The 23,864-nt window shown below is 35.7% G+C and overlaps 1 protein-coding gene across 10 annotated transcripts in view; it reads right to left on the reverse strand.

Moving 5' to 3' along the window:
* LOC145242661 (protocadherin gamma-C4-like) overlaps window positions 1-23,864 on the reverse strand; it is a 567,292-nt gene that overhangs the window by 73,443 nt on the left and 469,985 nt on the right. For 2 of the 10 annotated variants that reach the window (XR_013862790.1, XM_080105788.1), the window contains one exon: window positions 23,553-23,676. The exons of 6 other annotated variants lie outside the window; for them this stretch is intronic. Coding sequence is in view for 1 of the 4 variants with exons in the window: in XM_080105788.1 (XP_079961914.1) it covers window positions 23,553-23,676 (124 nt within the window). In the remaining 3 variants the exon portion in view is untranslated. Of the gene's footprint in view, window positions 1-23,552; window positions 23,677-23,864 lie in introns of those variants that run through there. 2 more of the 10 variants (XR_013862792.1, XR_013862789.1) reach the window with 1 other exon arrangement.

The raw sequence follows: 23,864 nt of genomic DNA on the forward strand, positions 1-23,864 counted from the left end.
ATTATTATTATTATTATTATTATTATTATTATTGGTCCCCCGATTTATTGGAGAGGGACCTATGTTGTCAGTGGCATCTGTGCGTCTTTCCGTGCGTCCGTATGTCCATTATACCAAACAATTGCCAGAGAACCGTCCATTAGTTTTTCCTGAAAATTTGCCACAAAGTGTATTTCATTAAATAGGTGTGCACAGTAAATATTTTTTTTTTCGAAAATTCCCGTTGCGTTCCCAAGGGCTCATAAATTGTCAAAAATGCCTAAAAAAAGTTTAAAAGAATGACACGTTTTGCCACATAACTTTTGATCCATTCATCAGATTTTTCTGAAACTTGGTCAAAATGTGGAGGCCATTGTTCTTAATATAAATCCAGTATGGGTGCGTCTGGCAAAATTCTTGCTCGCATACCCGGGGGCTTTTAGTGCTAAAAACGCCCCTTTTGGTGGCTCTTTTTTCATATTTCTCAACAAAAACTTTATCCGTCTGACTATATAGTGATTTTTCACGGTGATCAACTCAAATATACATGTGTTAAGGCGTGAAACTGCACCGTTATCCATTTACATTGGGATTCGGCGTCATAGGTGCTCAAAAGAGGTCAATAATGCTCCCAAATGGCAAAAAATGATACTTTTTATTCCATAACCTTTGCCCCATCCATTAAATTTTTCTACAACTTGGCGAAAATGTGAAGGCAACGTTGGCCCTTCACACTTCTCACATTCATCATTTCTTCACTATTTTTTGTGGCGTCATCTCACATGCAGCACCAGAAGGGGATCACGCACACTCGGCTTGTTATTATTATTCCTATTTACAAAGCCTCCCCACAGGACAGAGTTAGACACCAGGGTCGTTTTTTAATGTGGAGAAAAGGAACAAAAATAAAAATTGTCTCAGTCGTGAAGGATTTCTTCTCCAAATGATCATAATCGATGCCTCCGTTCAGTCTCAAAAGACAAAGGATACCCCCTGTAGGGGCAGCTGCGCATGTAATTGTGTGGCAAGGGTTGTGCAATCTCCAACCACACCTTTCTTGAATCGACACTGTTTGAGTCCAGTGGCAAGGAGAAGTCCAGGACGACTGGAAACAATGTCGAGATAAGCAGAGAGCACATACAGCACCTGGAACTTTCCAAATTGGTCACCATTTAGTACTGACCAGGTTCAACATTGCTTAACTTTGGTAATTCAGCAAGATTCCATGTGTCAACATGATTATGCCGTACGGTGATAATATGATGATGATGATGATGATGATGATGATGATGATGATGATGATAATATGATGATGATAATATGATGATGATGATGACGATGATGATAATGATATGATGATGATGATGATGATGATGATGATGATGATATGATGATGATGATAATATGATGATGAAGATGATGATGATGATGATAATATGATGATGATGATGATGATGATATGATGATGATGATAATATGATGATGAAGATGATGATGATGATGATAATATGATGATGATGATGATGATGATATGATGATGATGATAATATGATGATGAAGATGGTGATGATAATATGATGATGATGATGATGATATGATGATAATATGATGATGAAGATGATGATGATGATGATGATGATAATATGATGATGATGATGATGATGATGATGATATGATGATGATGATAATATGATGATGAAGATGGTGATGATGATAATATGATGATGATGATGATGATGATATGATGATGATAATATGATGATGAAGATGATGATGATGATGATGATAATATGATGATGATGATGATGATGATGATGATGATGATGATGATGATGATGATGATGATGATATACGGAACTTGCCAGAGAAATGAGAGGAATATGAAATATAAAGAAAATCAATATAATACCATCAATTATAGGAGCACTAGGAACAGTCCCAAAAAACTTGTAAAAAAAATTTAAGAGAAATCGGAATTAAGGGAAAGACTGAGACTATGCAACAGATGGAAATGCGAAAAACAACTAAAATCTCAAGGACAAGTCTCAAATGTGAAAACTAATCTGCATGAACTACAAACGATAACCGGCCATATTGAAACTACAGCAGAAGAAAAAGAAAAAGACGGTGGAACACCAAATAGATACAAGAAATCATTAAACCCAAGATTCCAAGTTAACTACGCACCTCCACAAAAAAATGTAGACTGGCGCCACACCAAATAGTCGTGAAGGGTCAAGAATTGAAAGACAGAGGAGAGAAAGCACTAACCAGGCCTCCACTGGATAAATGCAAAGATGTTGGGGGGCTTGGGGGGGGGGAGCTTGTTCCCACCCAGAAGCAAAACACACACACACACATAAAGAGGATAATTACCACAGCAAGAGACACTGAAATAAGAGAGAAAAATAAGGGGCAAAGGATAAGACAAGAAAAACAAATTAAGAAGAGAAACAGCTACATGGACGACTCATAAGGAGCTACTAATTAAGCTTAACAAAGATTAGCAAGATGTTTGTTCATATTACATTTAAACTTCTGCTTATCAGTACAGTCAGGGAAGCAGGTAGCAGAAAAGGGAATTCCAAAGTCAATCTGTTTGAGGGAATAAGCTATTAGAGTAGAAATCTTTCTGGCATTCAGGGACCTCAACAGTGAAGAGGGGTGATTTTGTTGCTAAGCAGGTTTGTTTCATCTTGAGTAAAAGTCGGACAACATTTCAGTTGATGTAACCTCAAGCCTTCTTCCTGTTTATCTCGTCAAACTCGGGAATCTGCACGGAATTTCAAACAAACCCCTTTATTCAATCCACATGAATAGCATGATATCTTTCCATCAGTCATGACTGGGTGGAAGTCCTAAGTAATTCACAATCCTATTTTTAGTATCGCCCACTCTGAGAATTGTACCTTCAACTTCTAGAATAGTGAACCTTACAACCGAATTTTTACCATGAACTTTATTCATTGTGCTACAGGTTTGGCATGGCTGGTTAATGTAGAGTTAAACAGAACGGTTACCAAGTCCAACAAGACACCCGAAAAAGATCGGAGGTTATATCGATCGAAACGTTACATGAATAAAATTCAGGATGAGAACAATAGTCCCAATAATTCAAAGAATATGAATTTTTAATCCTCATCTAAAGAAACCCCAGAAGCATAAGTACCATATATGTTTCATTAATGAAATTTCAACTTTCAATCTATCTATCTATCTATCTATCTATACTCCTATAATTTTTTTTCTTCTTTTTGTGTATTGTTAATAAAAATCTTTTTTTCTATTTATTTAATAAGAAAATACAACTTTCAGATATATGGATCGTGGAACTGTATTCATCTGCAAAAGATCTATTTAATTTGCATATTCTTTTAAACATTCATTTTAATTTATAATTTTAATTTATTTATATTTGCGTGAAAAGCTTATAGTAAACATAAACCTCTTTCTATATATATTATGTATGCGTATATATATATCTATTTAAAAAAAAATTGTCAACCAAATTCCTCTGTCAGTTTTTGGTCTACAGACATGAAACTTAATATAGAGAGTATTTGAACCCATGCAGAACTTTATATTTGGGTTTTAGCTGGGAAAATCGGTGCAAAAGTGTGAAAATTAAAAAATGGAATTCGCCAGGGGCAGGTCAAATGACGGCATTACGAATATGCATGCATAACGTAATAGCTATTGGTTCATGTTTTAATTTTAGCCTTGCAGAAAAATATCTTCATAGCTCAGGTATTAACATCAAAGGAAAAAGTAAATCGTAAGCTAAACGTTTTGGTTTCGATTCTCGGTGGTGGCACACAAGTCATTCATTGTACTTTTTAAATCATTACTATATATTGGGCCCAACATAATATAATAATAAATACGAAATCTGCATTAATTAAAATATCATATTTAAGCGTATTTTACGACCGGGCAATGCCGGGCAGCCTGCTAGTATGCTTATATAATTACATACCGGTAGACAAGTTATTACTTGTAGAATAACACAATATATTTATAAAAAAAAAGTTCTTAAAATTGCTTTTAACAAAATCTATTAATGATTAAGTTAGAATTGATAGTAAAATTTCTTTGTTCCTGCTCGTAAGATCTCATATTTTATGCCTGTAACAATGACAAGCTATATCAAATATAATTTCAATTATTACCTGCATCGATTTCTGCAGTAATAAAGGGAATGCATTTATAATAGGTATTCGTCATACTTAGCTGCTGCTGTTAACAGTGATTTCCAAAGATGCTGTTATAGTTATAAAATGCATCAACTCTAACATTTTCCAATTTCATATTTGAATTATCAGTTTTGATAATCATCTATATATATAAAAGCGAAAATGTATGTGTGTATGTATGTTCGCTTTTCCTCGATGTCCACGAAAGGCTTCTTTCAAAGAAGCGCTTGCTCGCTTCACAACTTTTTAAAACTTTTTATATTATCTATAAATTGTAATATCTACGAATTATCCACGGAGCTCGCCTGTCTATTTAATTTTATTGACTTTCAAACGTTGATTATTCCACATTTCCCGCATCGGCACGCGTTACATTCGGTTTTCGATATAAAAAAAAGCGAACCTCGACTCTAATCACAGGCCCAGAGCCAGTTTGGTCAATGTCGACTTCGTCATATCAGACTGTAGCTTTCATTTCGCTCCTCCTAATAAACAGGGAGCGGGTTTTTAAAAACAAACAAACCGATTTATTCAAAACTGTCCCGCACAAAATCGTAACTGCTGAATACCTATCGCCATCATGTCAATCAAAAACGCGCACCTGTTTTTTTTAAAACACTTTACTATTTTCCAACTGCACGTCGTCAACGCTTCGGGTTTTTTTCACATACCCCGAAAAACACCCGGGCAACGCCGGGTACCCCTCGCTAGTGTCATAATAAAAGGATTATATACATTAATATATACATATGCAGCAATGCACAAAGATATGCCACACATACATAATATACATATACATAATTATGTGCATACATATGCAACATATATACATACATAACGGAGCTATAAATCTCACAATGGAATATCAACATCACGTAACTAACCCAACGTCTATCACGAAACTAACCAACTAAATAGAATAAAATAAGAACTGAAGTCTTCTACGGAAATAGCTCCAAAAAGACTTGCCAAAAATGCACCAAGAATTTCCCTTGCAAAATACTGGAAGATCGCAGCATGTTTTGACAGGTGTCAAATTTTGTTGACTAGTCAGTTTGCACCGGAAATATGTCAGGTGTTCCAGTTTGCACCGGAAGTATGCGAATGGGGACCGGACATGACATGTCAGGTGTTCCAGTTTGAGTAAGCTGAGTAAATTTAGTTGAGTTGGATCCTGGACGCCGAACAAGCAAGAGAGAGGTGATGGTCTCAAATAGAGACCCCACAAACCAGCGATCGTCAGTCACTCCAGGATGCCTGGGAGTGAATAAAATATATATAAAAACACACATCGTTTTGGGTCCACGTCTTGAAACGTCTTTGTTACAGCAGGTTCCAGCTCACCCAAGGACGGTTTGCGAATCCCCAAGAAGCAGCCAGCAACAGACAGGTATGTCATCATGTATATATGTATATATGTTTATCTATTTATCTATCTGTTTATATAATTACGAGGGGCGTGCAATAAGTAATGTCCCTGACCCACTTCCAGTTGTTTGATCTAGCTGAAATTTTGCATGTGCAATGATTTATAGCTCTACGGGTTATGTGGCAAATTACAGCTCTGAACTAATTGTGGTTTCTCTTTTACAGGTGTTTGAACTGAGTCAGGTGTGAAATGGAGCCTGTTGAATGTCGAGTAGTGATTCGGTTTTTTGTATTTGAAAGGACACACACCACAGGAGACTTTTGATGAAATGAAAGAAACTTATGGTGATAATGCCCCATCATATGACCTTGTAAAACGCTGGCATCATGAATTCAAACATGGCCGGAAGTCTGTGGAAACAGCTCCCAGACCTGGTCGCCACCCTTTTGCCATTGATGAGGCATCTGTCCGTCAAGCTGAGGCTCCCATTTTGGAAGATCGGTGCATTACTATTTGCCAAATAGCCCAAGATGTTAAGATTAGTACAGCGTCTGTGGAAACTATCATTCATGACCATTTGCATATGCATATGGTGTCTGCCAGATGGATTCCCAGATTGCTCACACCATTCCAGAAGTGAGAACGCATCAAGTGCTCGAGGATGAATTTGGAGATGTGCCAAGATGAGTCAAAGTTTTTCAAAAGACTGATTACACAGGATGAAACCTGGGTCCATCACTATGATCCAGAGACCAAAGCCCAGTCAATGCAGTGGAAGCACTTGGACTCACCACCTCTAAAGAAGGTAAGGGTGCTGCCCTCCGCTGGCAAGGTCATGCTCACAGTCTTCTGGGACCAGGACGGAGTAGTGATGACAGATTTCCTGGCAAAGGGTACCACAATTACAGGAACCTATTATGGTTCAATCTTGAGGAAATTAAGGGAAGCTATCAAAATGAGGAAGCGGGGCAAGATCAGCAAAGGTACCCTGCTCCTGCAGGACAACACTCCGGTCCACAACTCGCATGTCGCCAGATCAGAAGCACGGATGTGTGGTTATGAAGAAGTTCCCCATCCTCTCTACTCTCCTGACTTTGCACCCTCTGACTTTCACCTCTTCCCAACCATGAAGTTGTTTTTGAAAGGAAAGCGTTTCCCAGATGATGCAGCCTTGATTTCTGAAGTCACGTCGTGGTTGGAGGACCAACCTGGGGTGTTCTACAAAAACGGTCTCCAGAGCTGTATCAAACGATAGGAGAAATGCATAACTCTGGGTGGTTCCTATGTAGAGAAAGACTAATAACTGTGCCAAGTTTCATTGCTCTACTGCTATGGGAAGTGGGTCAGGGGCATTACTTATTGCACACCCCTCGTATCTATCTATCTAGCAGAGTATATGTTTATATAATTATCTATCTATCTAGCGGAGTAAACAACACAGAATTTAAATCCTGACATGTTTTGACATGTATCACACTCTGTGACTGATCATTTGTACCGGAAGTATCTGAATGGGGACCGAACATGACGTGTCAGGTGTTCCGGTTTGAATAAGCTGAGTTAAGTTTAGTTGACTTGGATTTGAAACGCTGAACAAGTAAGATAGGGTAAGAAGGTCTCCCCATGAAGGAGGTGACGGTCTCAAATAGAGCCCCCCCCCACACACACACACCAAGCCAAAGATCGTTGGTCACTCAATTTCTGCTGACGGAATGCCAAGTATTTTCTGGATGAATTCACTCAGGACTATATAGATAAAGAAGGCTCTCTAGTTTGACTAAATAAAATCGCTCCACTATGATAAGAAAATGATTATAATAGCGGCTCAAGAACAAAGCTTGATAGCAAATGCTTTTAAAATGATGAGTGGTCTCAGCAATGATAACAAGTGCAGGTTCTGCCACACAGAAATGAAGAGCGTGACCTTCTTGACATCCAGCTGCAAGGTTCTGCTGGAGGATGGCTAGTATATAACATGACACAATGCACTGCATAGATATATCCACTGGCCGATGTGTAAAAGTTGAGTGCAGCAGCAAGTCCTGGGAAAATATACCAGAAATAACAGTTGGAAATAAGTCATACACCATCCATTATGACTATGCGACTCCGAAAGCTACGCACCTTGTAAATGGAGCTATTAAACCTGACATAGTGATATGGGACAAGAAAGAGAAAGAAGCAACCTTAGTAGAAGTCAGTGTCCCCCCAATGAGGCTGGGTTAAACAGAACTACAAGGAGAAAAGACCAAGATACGACATGAAAAGAAACTGGAATCTTAGGAAGATCTCTATCATTCTAATAATTATAAGAACAACTGGATTCATGAAAAAGAATTTCAAAAACTACCTGGCAAATATACGCGGTGAACCAAGTGCAAGAGAGATAGAAACAATTGCACTTAAAGGGACGGTTAGAATATTAAAAGTATCTCTCGGTTGGATGCGTGACAGAGCAAATGAATATCTGGTCATTTGGCATGATACCTGATCCTCAGCTAAAACAAAATAATTCAGTTTTTTTTAAAGTGCAATATATACAAACACACAAACACATGTTCACGTACGTATATTCATTCATTCATTCATTCATTTAATTGGCAAAGAATAAACGCACAAGCGATTGCCATTCGGAGCTTGATAATATGCCCCCCCTTGTAAAAAAGGACCTGCAAGCTGGTTTTCATACCTCAAAATGACAAATTCAAGCAAGTGATCCTAAGAGAGAAATAGACAGTTGTAGCTGGACGAGTTTTTGTTGTTTATGCTTTACAGAGAGAGGAGTAATAGATTGAAGCTCAGTCGAGCACCTGTCATGAAAATAACAGTAGAGTAGAAAAAGACGAGTAACGTCTCTTCTGTGAGAAAAAAAGGTTGTGGGGAGGAGAAGAGGGACTTCGCTTACTAACTTATTAATAATAAACATGTGAACTGTCGTTTATTCTGTTAGATTGTTTACATTTCGTCCGATAGTGACGACTAAAGATGGCGACCAGAAGCGCATGCAAAGGACACAGATGCAATACACCACCATGTTTCATTTTAGATGCAGTAGAAATAATGAAAAGGAAAAAGAGGCAACCAAAATTGGATTTAAAATTCAAGAGATAAAAAACTGTTTTCAAGACGAACAGGAAACATCTTGGAAAAAAAACGGAATCATTTTGGATGATTTTATAACTATATAAAGAAATTTCATTGCAAAACTAATCTTCTCATTTTTTGTTGTGTTGTTGAACCTTTATTATTTTTATTCTAATCTTGTGTACGTTTCACTTGTGTCCTGATACGTTCTCCAAGCAACGTTAAATTTACAATGGCTTTCGTTATTGTTTGCGTGTTACGACAGTTTTGCTAATATTGAAATCGACTGGAATGACCTCTTCCAAAAATTAAAAAAAAACAAAAAAAAAAAACGGGATTATCAAACTTGCTTCCAATAATATACATAGCACTAATTTTTGCTCACTGCACACACCCACACGCATACACCCACCCACCCACCCACACACACACACACACACACACACACACACACACACACACACACACACACATATGAATGCACACACATAGATACTCAGGCACATACACATGCATACACACATAAACACACGTACACAGACACACATACACACTCAGACATATACACACACACGTGTGTGCGAACGCACACTGCAACACACACACACACACAGACACACATATATGAATATACACACAGACACGCATGCAGTACGTAGATACACAGGTACATACACATGCATACACGCACATAGACACGCACACAAACACATGCATACACACAGACACACACGCACGCACGCACGCACGCACGCAGTGACCTGACTTGTTTGTTTTTATCGGTTATTTTTTTTTCTTTTGTATCTCATGTTTTATAAGATATTTTTTGATTGGTGAAGCGAGGCGCTCGTGACGCGGAAACAAAATCAGAGATTACTGATTGAAATATGGTTTTCAAGAAAGCGAAAGAAAACCGAGAAATGGCATGGTTTGTGAAAATACGATTTTGTTGAGACATCCGTCGATCTAATACGCGAAGAAGAACTTTAAAGCATAAGACGTTTGGAAGAGACTAACGATATACATATGTGTACACATGTGGAAAAATGACATGGTATGCATGTGTACACATGTGGCAAAATGACACGGTATGTAGGTGTACATGTGTGGAAAATGACACAGTATGTAGGTGTACATATGTGGAAAAATGACACGGTAAATGACGAAAGTCACGTGACATCGGCCTAAACATAGTGGAAATTGTATAATGAAAGTGCCAGGTCGGGGAAGAGACACGATCTGGTGGGTGAAATCATGGTTAGAAAGAGTGATAATACTAAGCCTCTTATCCCGGCAAACAGCATCTTATATGAACGTGTAGTAGCAACGTCAGCGACACTTCGCGGCTGGATATTTTGAAAGTGTTTGGGTTATAACATGATTGCTGATTGGTTCTACGAGTCAATTTCTTTTCTGGCTTGTCTAACCAGAGGCTAGCTTACCACGTTACTGAGTTTATAAAAGGATTAAACCAACGACAATTTAATGTTTCATAGTAAACATTTTTTATGCGGGGGGGGGGGTACTATAATTATTTTTTTGTATTCTTTGTTTTAATTTTTTGATAGATAATCTTCAGCAAACAATTATTTTTGTTCTTTTTTAAACAAATTATGCATTTTCTTTTTTCTTTTTTTAAAGTTTACTTTTGTTCAATTCTTTTTTCAAAGAGAATTTTAAGAAAAAGGTTTTACAAAAATGTTTTGTTTTTATTTTTACTTATTAATTAGTCAAGGAAAATTGTAAGAAAAATGTTTGTGCACCTTCAGCCACATCCGTCGATTACAGAGTCTGTCTTTGCAATGATGCATCTAACAGCAAATGTAATTCAAGAGAACGTTACAATATATTAACTAAATGCATACATACACATTATACCCACTAGAATATAACAGGGACATTTAGAAATATATACAGTAGAACCCCGGGATTCGGCATTAAAAATTAGTAACAAAATACAGTACAGTATATAATACATATGTATATAATCAAATAACGTAAAAATAAAACCTTAAGGCGGGGAAAATACAGTAACAAGGGGCCGGAAAAACATCGTATTCTACATCGTAAACTGAAAGAAACGTATCCTAGCACTACCGTATCCCGGGGTGATATTGCATGTACGTATATTATACACATAAATATATACACTCGTTGTATAGACGACTATACAACGACAATAGAACATTAATATCAATGTTGGTGAGAATAATAGTCTAGAGAAAAAATAATAATATATTAATTTTAATAATAATATAAAAATTTTAATAATAATATATTAATTTTAATTCCTCATCTCAAAAAGTGAAATCAAAGAAAAACTTACGAGTAAAAAAAATTGTAACAGAGAACGCAAATAGGCATTGGTAAAGAATGGTCACTATAGGATGTTATTACTTACGAAGTCACTTCTGAATATTGATGAGGAATACCGGTTTAGATTAAGGTTAGCCGACCAAATGGGAAAGGTTTTTCAGAACAGCAACCTCAGACTATTCACCAAAATGCTAGTATACAGAGCAGTATGCCATATGAGAAGTCTAGAGGCCTTTAAAAGAAGGTGTTTTTAGAAGGCATCACATGGCAGGACAGAGTGCTGCACACAGAGGTGTTGGAGGAGGGCAGGCAGCTGACGCGTGGAGTCCATCATGATCCAATGTCAATTCAATGCCAATGGCCGAGGCACATCATTTGAATGTCCAGCCACAGACTACCACATAGAATCGTCTATGGTCAGTTACTCCAAGACCAATGCAGATTCGATTGGCAGAGAAAGCATTTCAAGGACCACATCAAGAGATCTCTGAAGAGATGTCGAATAAACCTCTCTTCATTAGAGGAACTTGCTTCTTGTCGGATTTCTGGCGCTCATTCTGCTCACAGGGAAGGGACTGTATTGAGGAACAGCAAGTACATGACAATGCAGTGAAACGTGCAAAGAGGTATGCTCGCCAGCCTATCCCTGCCCCATTTGAAACATCCTTCACATGCTCGATCTGTGACTGTACCTGTGGGTCCAGGATTGAACGATTTAAAAAGTTGAAAATTTAATTGGGATAACCAGTATGATATTAATGAATCCTGAGCAACGACAGGTAAGTATAGCTAGTATATACATATGTATGCGAATTGTCATCCAATTAGAAGACAGAATGCAAAGAGCAAGGGAACCTTGTGGATACCATTAACATGAATGCTGCCAACAGTGTTGTTGTTTCTGACAAGCATGTCTCTTTGCACACTTCACTCTATGGTCTTGTATTTATTACGCCTCAATACAGTCCACTCCATATGAGCAGAGAGAGAGAGAGAGAGAGAGAGAGAGAGAGAGAGAGAGCGCCAGAGATCTCAACGGGAAGCAAGCTCGCATAGTGAAAAGGGGTATATTCGACATCTCTTCAAGGATCTCTTGGTGTGGTCTTTGAAACACTTCCCCTGCCCACCGGCACTACATCGGCCTTGGAGGAACTGACCATAGAGGATTCTACATGATAGTCTGTGACTTGGCATTCAAATGATGTGCATCAGCCATCCCTATTCCACCCGGCACCTACTTCATACGCCCGATCTGTGACTGTACCTGTTGGTCCATGATTGAACCATTTAAACATCAGCAGACTCACAAGAAGAAAATCGTCATTATCGGACAACAATAGACAACCAATAAGAAGAAAATTCCTGACAACATAATCCCAAATTCACTGAAAAGCGTTTTGTATAAAGTTCCACAAACCCACACGTGTGGGTACTTTGCGGATAGAAAAGTAAATTCGAATGAATGGTACAACTTTGTTGGCCGGGTGCATTCTGTTGTTTGTTTTCTTGCAGGAGAGGCCACGTGAAGGTTGTCAACATCCCTAAATGAAAGTGATACGACGAAACCGACTGGATTCGAACTTGATACATGTTGGTCATCAGTCCATGTCGTTATCCCCTTTACCACTGTTCTTTCTATCTCTCTCAGTCTATATTGTTTGACCAGCCCTTTTCTCTTTCTTTTTCCTTCTTTCTTTCTCCCCCACCCCACTCTCTCACACACTTACAATAGCACTTTCTCTCTCAATCCGAACCCACCCGGCACCTCCTTCAGATGCCCGATCTGTGACCGTACCTGTGGATCCAGGATTGAATTATTTAAACATCAACAGACTCATAAGAAAGTTGTCATCATCGTACAAAGATGGACGACCAAGAATAGAAGAGTTTGAAAAAAAATATAGCCTCTCCCCCCCCCAAAAAAAAAAATAAATAAATAGAATGAATCTGATTTTTCCTCCAAATAAAAACAAAAAAAAAAATAGAAAGAGAAAAGAGTGACTTTAAAAACGTAAACTGCTTCAACCATTTTTCTTTTTTTGTTGTGATTGACTTGGGATTCACTGTTAATACTTAAAACTGACTGTGTAAACATTAAAATCCTCTAGGCACCTATTCATTAAAAATAAGTGATTTTTTTACATTTTTTTTTTTTTAGACTTAGTCAAACAATTGTTACAGGCATGAATCCATCTGTAATGATGTGAGCTGTGAGAGTAAATAGTAAATAGTAGTAAAAACGGTTAAAATAAGATCAGAGTTTTTTAGCTACAGCAGCAGCAGCACATACTCGCAGCTTATGATTTTAAATGTTTTGTTTTGTAACATCATTGCTGATTGGTTGTAGCAGTCAATTTCTTTTCTGACTTGCCCAATCAGACGCCATCTTTCAGGCCAGCTGACTACTTGACTAAGTTTATAAAAGACCAAACCAGCAACACTCTCCTTTTCTTTTGGGATCTTGAACAAACAATAACAGGCATTGGCCTGTCCCCAACTTCTCTCTTGGGACTCAAAAGAACCCACCCGACCTTCGGGCCCAGGGTTCAACTAAGATGGAATACAAATAATCCAGCATGGCAACCGGACTTCAATATGGTCATAAATAAACTCACCTTCCTACAGTGCTGTCTCTAATCTTTTGTGCCTGTCCATAGACATGGACACATATTTCTACTACGAACTTAGGTACACACATAAATGAACTCTTCTTCCTTTCAATAAGCCTGTATAATCATTACGGCTAGGACAACAGGATATTCTTTTCATTGTTTTTACTCTCGAGTATATATCCAACAAAGTTAGACACAATTAATCAATCGAGAACCACATCAGTCTACATAAAAACATATAAGATATCAATGGATATATGCATATAAGGTATCAATGGATATATGCATACAAGATATCAATGGATATATGCATATAAGATATCAATGGATATATACATATAAGATATCAATGGATATTTGCATATAAAATATCAATGGATATTTGCATATAAGATATCAATGGATATTTGCATATAAGATATCAATGGATATATGCATACAAGATATCAATGGATATATACATATAAGATATCAATGGATATATGCATATAAGATATCAGTGGATATATACATATAAGATATCAATGGTTATTTGCATACAAGATATCAATGGATATATGCATACAAGATATCAATGGTTATTTGCATATAAGATATCAATGGATATATACATATAAGATATAAATGGATATTTGCATATAAGATATCAATGGATATATACATATAAGATATCAATGGATATATATATATAATATATCAATGGATATATGCATACAAGGTATCAATGGTTATTTGCATATAAGATATCAATGGATATATACATATAACATATCAATGGATATTTGCATATAAGATATCAATGGATAAATACATATAAGATATCAATGGATATATACATATAAGATATCAATGGATATATACATATAAGATATCAATGGATATATGCATATAAGATATCAGTGGATATATACATATAAGATATCAATGGTTATTTGCATACAAGATATCAATGGATATATGCATACAAGATATCAATGGTTATTTGCATATAAGATATCAATGGATATATATATATATAAGATATCAATGGATATTTGCATATAAGATATCAATGGATATATGCATATAAGATATCAATGGATATATATATAAGATATCAATGGATATATGCATACAAGATATCAATTGTTATTTGCATACAAGATATCAATGGATATATGCATACAAGATATCAATGGATATTTGCATATAAGATATCAATGGATATATACATATAACATATCAATGGATATTTGCATATAAGATATCAATGGATATATACATATAAGATATCAATGGATATATGCATATAAGATATCAATGGATATATACATATAAGATATCAATGGATATATACATATATGATATCAATGGATATATACATATAAGATATCAATGGATATATACATATAAGATATCAATGGATATATATATAAGATATCAATGGATATATGCATATAAGATATCAATGGATATATACATATAAGATATCAATGGATATATACATATAAGATATCAATGGATATATATATAAGATATCAATGGATATATACATATAAGATATCAATGGATATATACATATAAGATATCAATGGATATATACATATATGATATCAATGGATATATACATATAAGATATCAATGGATATATACATATAAGATATCAATGGATATATATATAAGATATCAATGGATATATACATATAAGATATCAATGGATATATACATATAAGATATCAATGGATATATGCATATAAGATATCAATGGATATATGCATACAAGATATCAATTGTTATTTGCATACAAGATATCAATGGATATATGCATACAAGATATCAATGGATATTTGCATATAAGATATCAATGGATATATACATATAACATATCAATGGATATTTGCATATAAGATATCAATGGATATATACATATAAGATATCAATGGATATATATATAAGATATCAGTGGATATATGCATATAAGATATCAATGGCTATATACAGATAATATATCAATGGATATATATATATATAAGATATCAATGGATATATGCATATAAGATATCAATGGATATATGCATATAAGATATCAATGGATATATACCTGAGAGTCAAAACAAGGAAAAGAATATGCTGTTGTCCTAGCCCTAATAATCATTTGTTAACGTTCTAAACAGGAACTCCTCTTAATATCAATCCTTTTTCTATGCACACATACTAACGAAAATAATCAATAAAACTGTTAAACGTTAGAATGAAACCCGTCTTTTCTTTTCTTATTCTACAGGTCAGTCCGATGTCTACGGTAAGTTGCATCATGAGAAGAAGTACGGAACAGAGAAGCAAGATCAGTTCTGCATCTTGGCTGTTTGACATCAACGCTTTTCGCTCTTCAGTATAGCAAATGTCTTCTTTTTTTTTTTTTTAGGGAGTCACCACTTATCAAGGCCGGAAGCCACCTGACGCTAAGAATTAATAATTGTAAGGTGTGACTACAGTGTAATGATTAGTAGGAGTGAAAATTGGGTGGAAATTGACTATTGAAGAGGACAGTGCATCAAGCTCAGTAATGACCATGGTATTGTCAGTTGGTAAGTAGTCCTGCGGTATTGTATTTCATAAATGGCCAGTTTTAGCAAAGTAGCTTTGCTCGTGGAATTTCCATTTAGTTTTAGGAACAAATAAAGAGTAAGGGAAATTGATGATGGTGGCTGTAGCTAGACGAGTGTTTGCCGAGAATGTTTTACAGGGGAGGGGCATAAGGTTGAAGCTCAGGCAAGCACCTGCCATGAAAATAACGATAGAGCAGAGATAGACTTGCATTGTCTCTTATGTGAGAAAGAAGCGGCAGGAAAAAAAAATATCATCCACTAGATTTCAAAGCCAGTTTTATGTCCAAGCAGGAAAGGGTGCTGCGAGAAGCTCCTCCTCGAATGTCATAACATGTTAAGATTCAAAATCCGATTTCTTTATCTATAAACTTTGGTCAGTAATTAAGCATTTTATCCTCATGCAGTCTGTCCAAAAAGTCACTGAAGGGTTGAAAATCTTTGTGATTTTACTATTAATAATTATTTTTATTTCTTTATTTCAGATATTTTACAGATAATATTTTGGAAATGAATCCTGGGTAAGTATAGCAGTGAAAAATGTACACATGTTATAAATTGTTTTACCAAATCAGGGGTCAATTGTTTTGACAACATTATCTCTCACTATGACAATGTCAAATGGCCACCACGTTCCTCAGACTTGACTTGCCTCGACTTTTTCTTGTGGGGATATCTTAACGAAACAGTTTATGTTTACAAACCCAAACCCCTGCAAGAATTGAAGGAAAACACGAGGAATGAAATAAGGGAGTTAAATCGCAATTCAGAGATTCTGCAATCTGTCATGAATAATGTTTTGGAAATAAACTGAAATGGGCAACACTTAAAAGACATTATTTTTCATGAATAAAGATTGTTTAAATTTTGCATTCTTTACAAACTATTCTCAATATCTTAGTCAGATTGTGTTGAAATGAGAGAAAGATAGCATCAAAGATAAAGAATCTATTTAAGTTCAAAATCATTCAGTTACTTTTTGGAAAGCCTGTACTATTATGCAAGATAAATTTGTATTTTTATATGCGCATTACTGACTGCGAAGGGTTCTCAGTTCTTTTATGTGGTCCTGGAGATGACCGTAAAAGACATCCAGTGGTAAGGCCCCATTTGGAGGCTGTGAAAAGTATGGCGTTTCTCTTTAGTTACCATTGCTCCCAGATCCACTTTGCCCTAAAATGGTAATACCTGTTAGGGCTTCTGGTGCTACCAGATCAGGCTGTCTGAAGATATTGGCTTCTTGACCTAAAATGTCCCAAACATTGATATTGCTATTTTTTTTTCTTTGCCTTTGCAAAACTCAATGATGTTCTTTAAAGTTAAAAACAAAAACAGCAATTTTCTTTTTGCAAAATAATCAAATCAAAGACTACGAATAAATATTTGACCATATAAAGAACTGGAAGTAAAAAATTTTTTTTCTTTTTTTTTTTCAAAATTACAGGATTTGGCATTAAATGCCTGGAAAGGGTTGATATACTGTAAAACAAAACAATCAAACCAAACACTATGAATAAATATTTGAAGATATAAAGAAATTGAAAGATAAACACTTTTTTTCAAAATTGAATCGCCCCCCCCCAAAAAAAAAGGATATGCCGTAAAACAAAACAACCAAACCCAACCAAAATATTTTCTGCAAAGAACCATGTCTTACGCTGACAAGCCCACTTCTTGAGAGAAAAGAAAATGTAGTCATTCGCAGATAGCTGTTTTGCTATATCACGGCCCTTCTATGTGGCTAGGCATGGCAAGTGTTTTCACACTGAGATTAAAAACCTGACTGCTTAGTCAGCAAATTTGGGCATTTTACCCCTAGCGAAAAAAAGCATCCATTTTCAGCTCCGATAAAGCATTCGACAAATTTGAACATAATTCTCATAAAATATCTAATAATTTCTCATATGAACTGGAAATGCATTCTTAATGGTTTTATAATTATTCTTTCGATCAAAAACGAAAAACGTAATGAAGATAAAAATCTATAAAATTGATCATTCATTATTTATCAGTGGACATAAAAATTGGAAAATGAAAAATGACGCGAGATGACTAAATGCGTATCGTTAGCTATTGATTGATGAGCATAGCTTCAAGCGTTCTTCTTAGACGCACAATTATGTGATTTGATATCCAAGTTCATATCACGCACAATGAGTATTAGACTGGGTTAGTGTTTAGGAGAAATGGAGAAAATTATAGATGTATGTTTGGGACATCTATACCTATGAAAATCTGATTTTCATAAATAAATGAGTTTATTGTGCTCATTCTTACACTGGGCTGGTTCTCAGGAGAGATTGATAAATAAAAAAAAAAATAAAGGTCATTTTGGCCAACCAAAGTGAGTATAAATTTGAAAATATATAAAGAGAAGAATTTTTGTGGAGTAAAAGACATCTTCAATTAAATTAAAAACAGTTAATGTTTCAAAGTAGAGAATCAATCAATCAATACGTTTCTCTCTCATCTATCTATCTGTCTATTATATAAAAAGAACTTTGTCCTGTCTGTGTCTGTGATTTCATTCTCTATGGACTCCAAAACGGTTGGGCCGATTTTTTTTTAAAAATTCAACACAAAAGTACCTCATGTATCTGGGAGTGTTCTTAGATAGGTTTTGTAGCAGAATGCCTTTAATAATGATCAAAAATCAATAATCAATAATTAAAAAAAACACATTAAAGATGTAAAATCCGATTTTGACCAAAGTTACCACGTTTATACAGGCTAACATCGCAAGCGCATTTGAAAAGATTTATCATCGCACAAACAAATGTGCCTGGCATATAAAATCAACAGTAGGTTCTTTTATATGATAAGGACGGGTTCAAACGGAATGTTTCTGCTTAAAGCGCAATTGAGCCATGATATGTGACTTTTGCGTTTTAAGCTTTAATTCAAGTATTATAGAAAAACTAGCAGGGAAGTCTGGCGTTGCCTGGAATTAATTGAAGATAGCTACTATGGACTTTTTCTTTTTCTCATTATACAGTATTATTTCCTTTGTTTTACTGACGTCTGCCTCCCGTTTTACTTTCTAATATAGTCAAGGAAGTTGCCGGGCCTTAGTGCTTGCATATATATATATATATATATATATACATATATGATGATTGCAACGTCTTGTCAGACGAGTGCCACTCCCTCAGACATTTAAAATCCATGAGCCCAAATGTCTGAGGGAGTATCTATACAAATATGATGTTAAAGAGTCTTAGCTTTGTACGACTGCTAAGTCTCTCTCTCGGTTCAAAATGTTGAGATCCAGCAACAAACAAGAGCAAGATAGCCAGCAACAAATTAAACTGCAGACCAGCTTAATGCGGGTACTGGTCTTCCGCTTTATGGTTTTTTAAATCAGAGATTTGCTTCTCCTAGAAAGGTTGCCTTCACCACGGCTTACGGGAGCCCTCTCTACCCCAATACACATATACACACACACAAATATACACAGTGCTAGTTGGCCGTTGACCCAGAAAAAGAGTTTATTCGCCTTATATATATATAAGCAAGGAGATCAGACGTTGATTTAATAAGGATCAATAAATTTTCTATCCTCCCATACTTTTATTGTCATCGAAATCTGTGAAAGCGCCAATTTTTTAATCAAATTGATTGATTGTCTGCTCTAGTAAGGGATCCCCTCCCCCTACTGCAGTGTACCAGGAGTAAGCTTCACATGTCTCCCTGTAGTAACTTAGTTTACAATACATTGTAGTCTACACTGCACTGTAGACAATCTAGTGTTGATTTTAGAATATTACTAAGTCTACCTATTGACCCTTAAAGGGTAAGATGAAAAATGTTCAAAATAAAAAGTGATTTTGAGATTATATTATTTTTTACTGTCTTGAGAAAACATTTTTTAAATGATGAGTGAAAAATATAAAACCCAGGAAGCCTCCAGAGCACTACTACAAAGACTAATTAAAATTAAAGAGACCCTACTAAAAGCACTACTAAAACCAAGTTTCTATCATCCCTCCTTGAGAAGAAAATATTTTTTTAAGTAAGGCCTGAAAAATAAATCGTCGAAATCCACAAGAGCACTACTAAAAGCAGTAAATATGGTTATAAATGTGATTATAGTTATGTATTGTATATTTATATTTAAATTATTTTTTTTAACACAACAGGGTTAAATTACATTTTGTTGTAAGGAAAACGCGTTACAAAAAGTTAAAATAAAAAAATATTGTTGAGCTTGTGTATGCTTTGAATAGCAGCAATGGCTTTTAATATCGGACTTGACAGAGCAGCCATGAAATAGGTAAGCAGACGAATTTTTGGAAACCGGAAGTCACAAACTGGATGGGCGGTTTAAACGCTCAAGCAAGCTGATCTGAGTTTTATAATTATATAGATTTTTAAATAATGGGTTCACATAAGTTGTAATCTCAAAAGTTCAGTATCATGATTTAATTGTGCTTTCAAAAGAAACATTCATTTTGAACGTGCCTCTGTCTTATCGAAGAACCAACTGTTAGTTTTATGAAAATATTTTCTACATAATCATTTAAAGTAAAATTAAACGTACAACAGTCAAGTATCATGGTTCAGTTGTGCTCTAAAAAGAAATATTCACTCCTGTCTTATAAAAGAATCTGCAGTTTATTTTATAGGTTGGTCTTGTGCAGTGATAAACCTTCTCAAATGCAATTGTGATGTTAGGTTGTATAAAAGTGTTAACTTTGGTCAAAATCAGGATTTCTTTCTTTAATCACATTTTTTTCGATTATCGATTTTGGATACTTATCGAATATACTCCAATACAAATTAGAACACTCCCAAACACATCAAGTATATTTGGATGAAATTAAAAAAAAAAAAAATCGGTCCAGCCCTTTTCAAGTCTATAGGGAACAAACTCATACACATAAAATTATTTTATATAATAGTAGCTATATATTATATACTAGCAGGGAGACCTGACGTTATCCAGGATTGAATGATAATCAATGAAAGTTTCATATTCCAATATTTTTATTGTCATCCAAATCAGGGAAATCACTCATTTTTCAATATAATCGATTGATTGCCTGCTCTAGTTGCGGACCCCGCAGTGATGTAGTCCATGCTACATTGTAGTCTACATTGCACTGTAGAGAACTTACTGTTGATTTTATAAAATTCTTTTTTTATATATAATGGCTTGAATTAAAGTTTAAAATGCAAAAGTCAAGTATCATGTTTCAGTTGTGCTTTAAACAGAAACATTCATATCGAACGCGCCACTGTGATATCAATGTACCTGCTGTTTATTTTATATGCAAACAACTGCATCTCAAACGCACAGACAAGTGATACAAACGTAAGCCGGTAACAGTACTTGAAAACGAGAATCACAAAATCCTATGGGACATGGACATACAAACTGATAAACCCACCCCAGCAAGAAGATCGGATGTTGTAATAATTAACAAGAAAGAAAAGTCCTGTTAAATCGTAGAATTTGCTGTTCCAGCTGACCACAGGGTGAATATCAAAGAAAAGAAGTAACGGAGCAAATACACAGAGCTAGCCAGAGAGCTGAAAGGAATATGGAAGATGAAGAAAATCAAAATAATACCTATAATAGTAGGAGCACTGGGAACAATCCCGAAAAACTTTGAAAAAAGAATGGGAGAAATTGGAACCAGAGGAATGACTGAAAAAAAACAACGAACAACAATAATGAAAACAGCTGAAATATTAAGGAAAATCCTTGAATGTAGAGACTAGCACACATGAATCACAAGCGCGGGCCAGACAGACTGCTGCAGAGACAAAACATGAAGCGCTACATGGAACAAAGAACACTGAAGATGCATACCTATAAGTTCTTTAACCCCACCCCCATCCTCCGATTACTACATCACTGCCCCCCCCCCCAAAAAAAAGAGTGAAACCGAATAGCCAAGTAGAGTTAAGGAGGAAGGAAAGACTGAGGAGTGAGCACTGACCAGACCTCCGCTGTATAAGTACAAGGAGAACTGGAACCATTGGGTGGGGAGGTTTATTGTCACTCAAATTCCAGTGAATACCAATGACTGCTGCCAATGAGAAATCAATGGCAAGCAGTTGTTGCGATAATGCAAATTTATTTGTAAATGCTATCGAAAGAGGTGGATAGCCCTGGAAATTTGGGGAGACTTGTTATCACTCAGCTTCCAGGGAACACTACAGGCTGTTTTCTATGAAATCTTTGATGAACTGTGTGAAAGCTCCTTGTGAGCCAATAATAACGATAATGTCATTCATCAAATTCTGTCTGTATTTGTTTACAATATCACGTCAGCTGGTATTTAGGTTTGACAATGAATTCCTTGGAAAATGAACTAATTAATATTTAGTTTTAAAATATGCAAATAAAGAAATGATTTGCGGCGATTTTAAATGGTGCCTCTTCTTTTATCATAAATTGAACTCATTAATAAGAAAAAATAAAAATAAAATGGTCAGGTTCACCCAGACTTGAACAGGGATCAGTCGATCTATAGTTGGGTGCTCTACCACTAAGCTATATCCCCAGAATAACTATTTTAAAATTTTATTATCTCCCTTGACCGGTGTAACGTAAAATGTTCCTCTGTGAAAATTACTCTTATCTATAAATATAAAAGCGAAAATGTATGTATTTATGTATGTGTGTTCGCTTTTTCTGTATGTCTATAAAAGGCTTTTTTCAGAGAAGCGGTCGCTTGCCTAACAACTTTTTAAAACTTTTTTATATCACATATAAATCGTAATATCTCACAGTGAACAACAAAGCTCGCCTGTCTATTTAATTCGCTCGATTTCGGGAAGATAAATATTCAACATTTGTTGCTCGCCGCATGTGGGTTAGTCTTTTTCCTATAACATCTTGGGAAGCGTTCCCGCAGTAAATGAAATACTATCCCGCAGTCGAACTTGACCTCATTAACTCATTAAAACGGGCACCTGCCGAATCCAAGTAATTAAATAAATTCAAACGTGTTTCCGTTAGCATCTCGCGGTGGGTCAATGGTTAACGTCGCACATTTGTTTTTCACACTTTAATTTACAACTTTGCCTCAACGGTTCGGGTTCGATCCTCATATTTATTTTTTTTAACCCCCCTCCCCCACACCTCCAAACACCCGAGCAACGCCGGGTACCCCTCGCTAGTTTATATATAAGAGAGAAATCTATTTTAAAATTCGGATTTTTTTTATTTTCGATACTCATCGAATGAATTTCTGTACAAAACATATCTAAGAACACTGCCAGACATGTAAATTAGCTTTGTGTGAAATTTGCAAAAGACAGGCCCAGACGTTTCGGAACCTATAAGCAAGAAACTCGCACACACACACATACACACACACATACAAAGTGACTTCTATATAATAGTAGAGATGACCAGCCATCTTTACAAGCAAGTGGTATGAATTAAAGATCTATAACTCACCTGGTCCCTCTCTTGAGTGTCCTAGGACTCCCCCATTCCAGCCATCTTCCCTCTCACTGTGACAGTCTGGGATCATGAACTGTTTGTGTTCACTTTCTTTGCCACGAGATAGACCTCCAATTTCCTGTGATACGACAGAACACAAATGCTTACTGCTTATCGCAATGGAACATCATATAAATACAGGAGCTGCACAAATACAATGGCCGACATTCAATACGCTTTAAAAGATGTTTTTGTTAGCAGAGGTATTGGAAATGCACGGTGCTACAGCTTCAGTTCTTTCATTTCTCTTTTAGTAAGCATTCTCAG

Source organism: Euprymna scolopes, chromosome 21, assembly GCF_053919585.1.
Source record: "Euprymna scolopes isolate OS-2025 chromosome 21, ASM5391958v1, whole genome shotgun sequence".
NCBI classification, from domain to species: Eukaryota; Metazoa; Mollusca; class Cephalopoda; order Sepiida; family Sepiolidae; genus Euprymna; species Euprymna scolopes.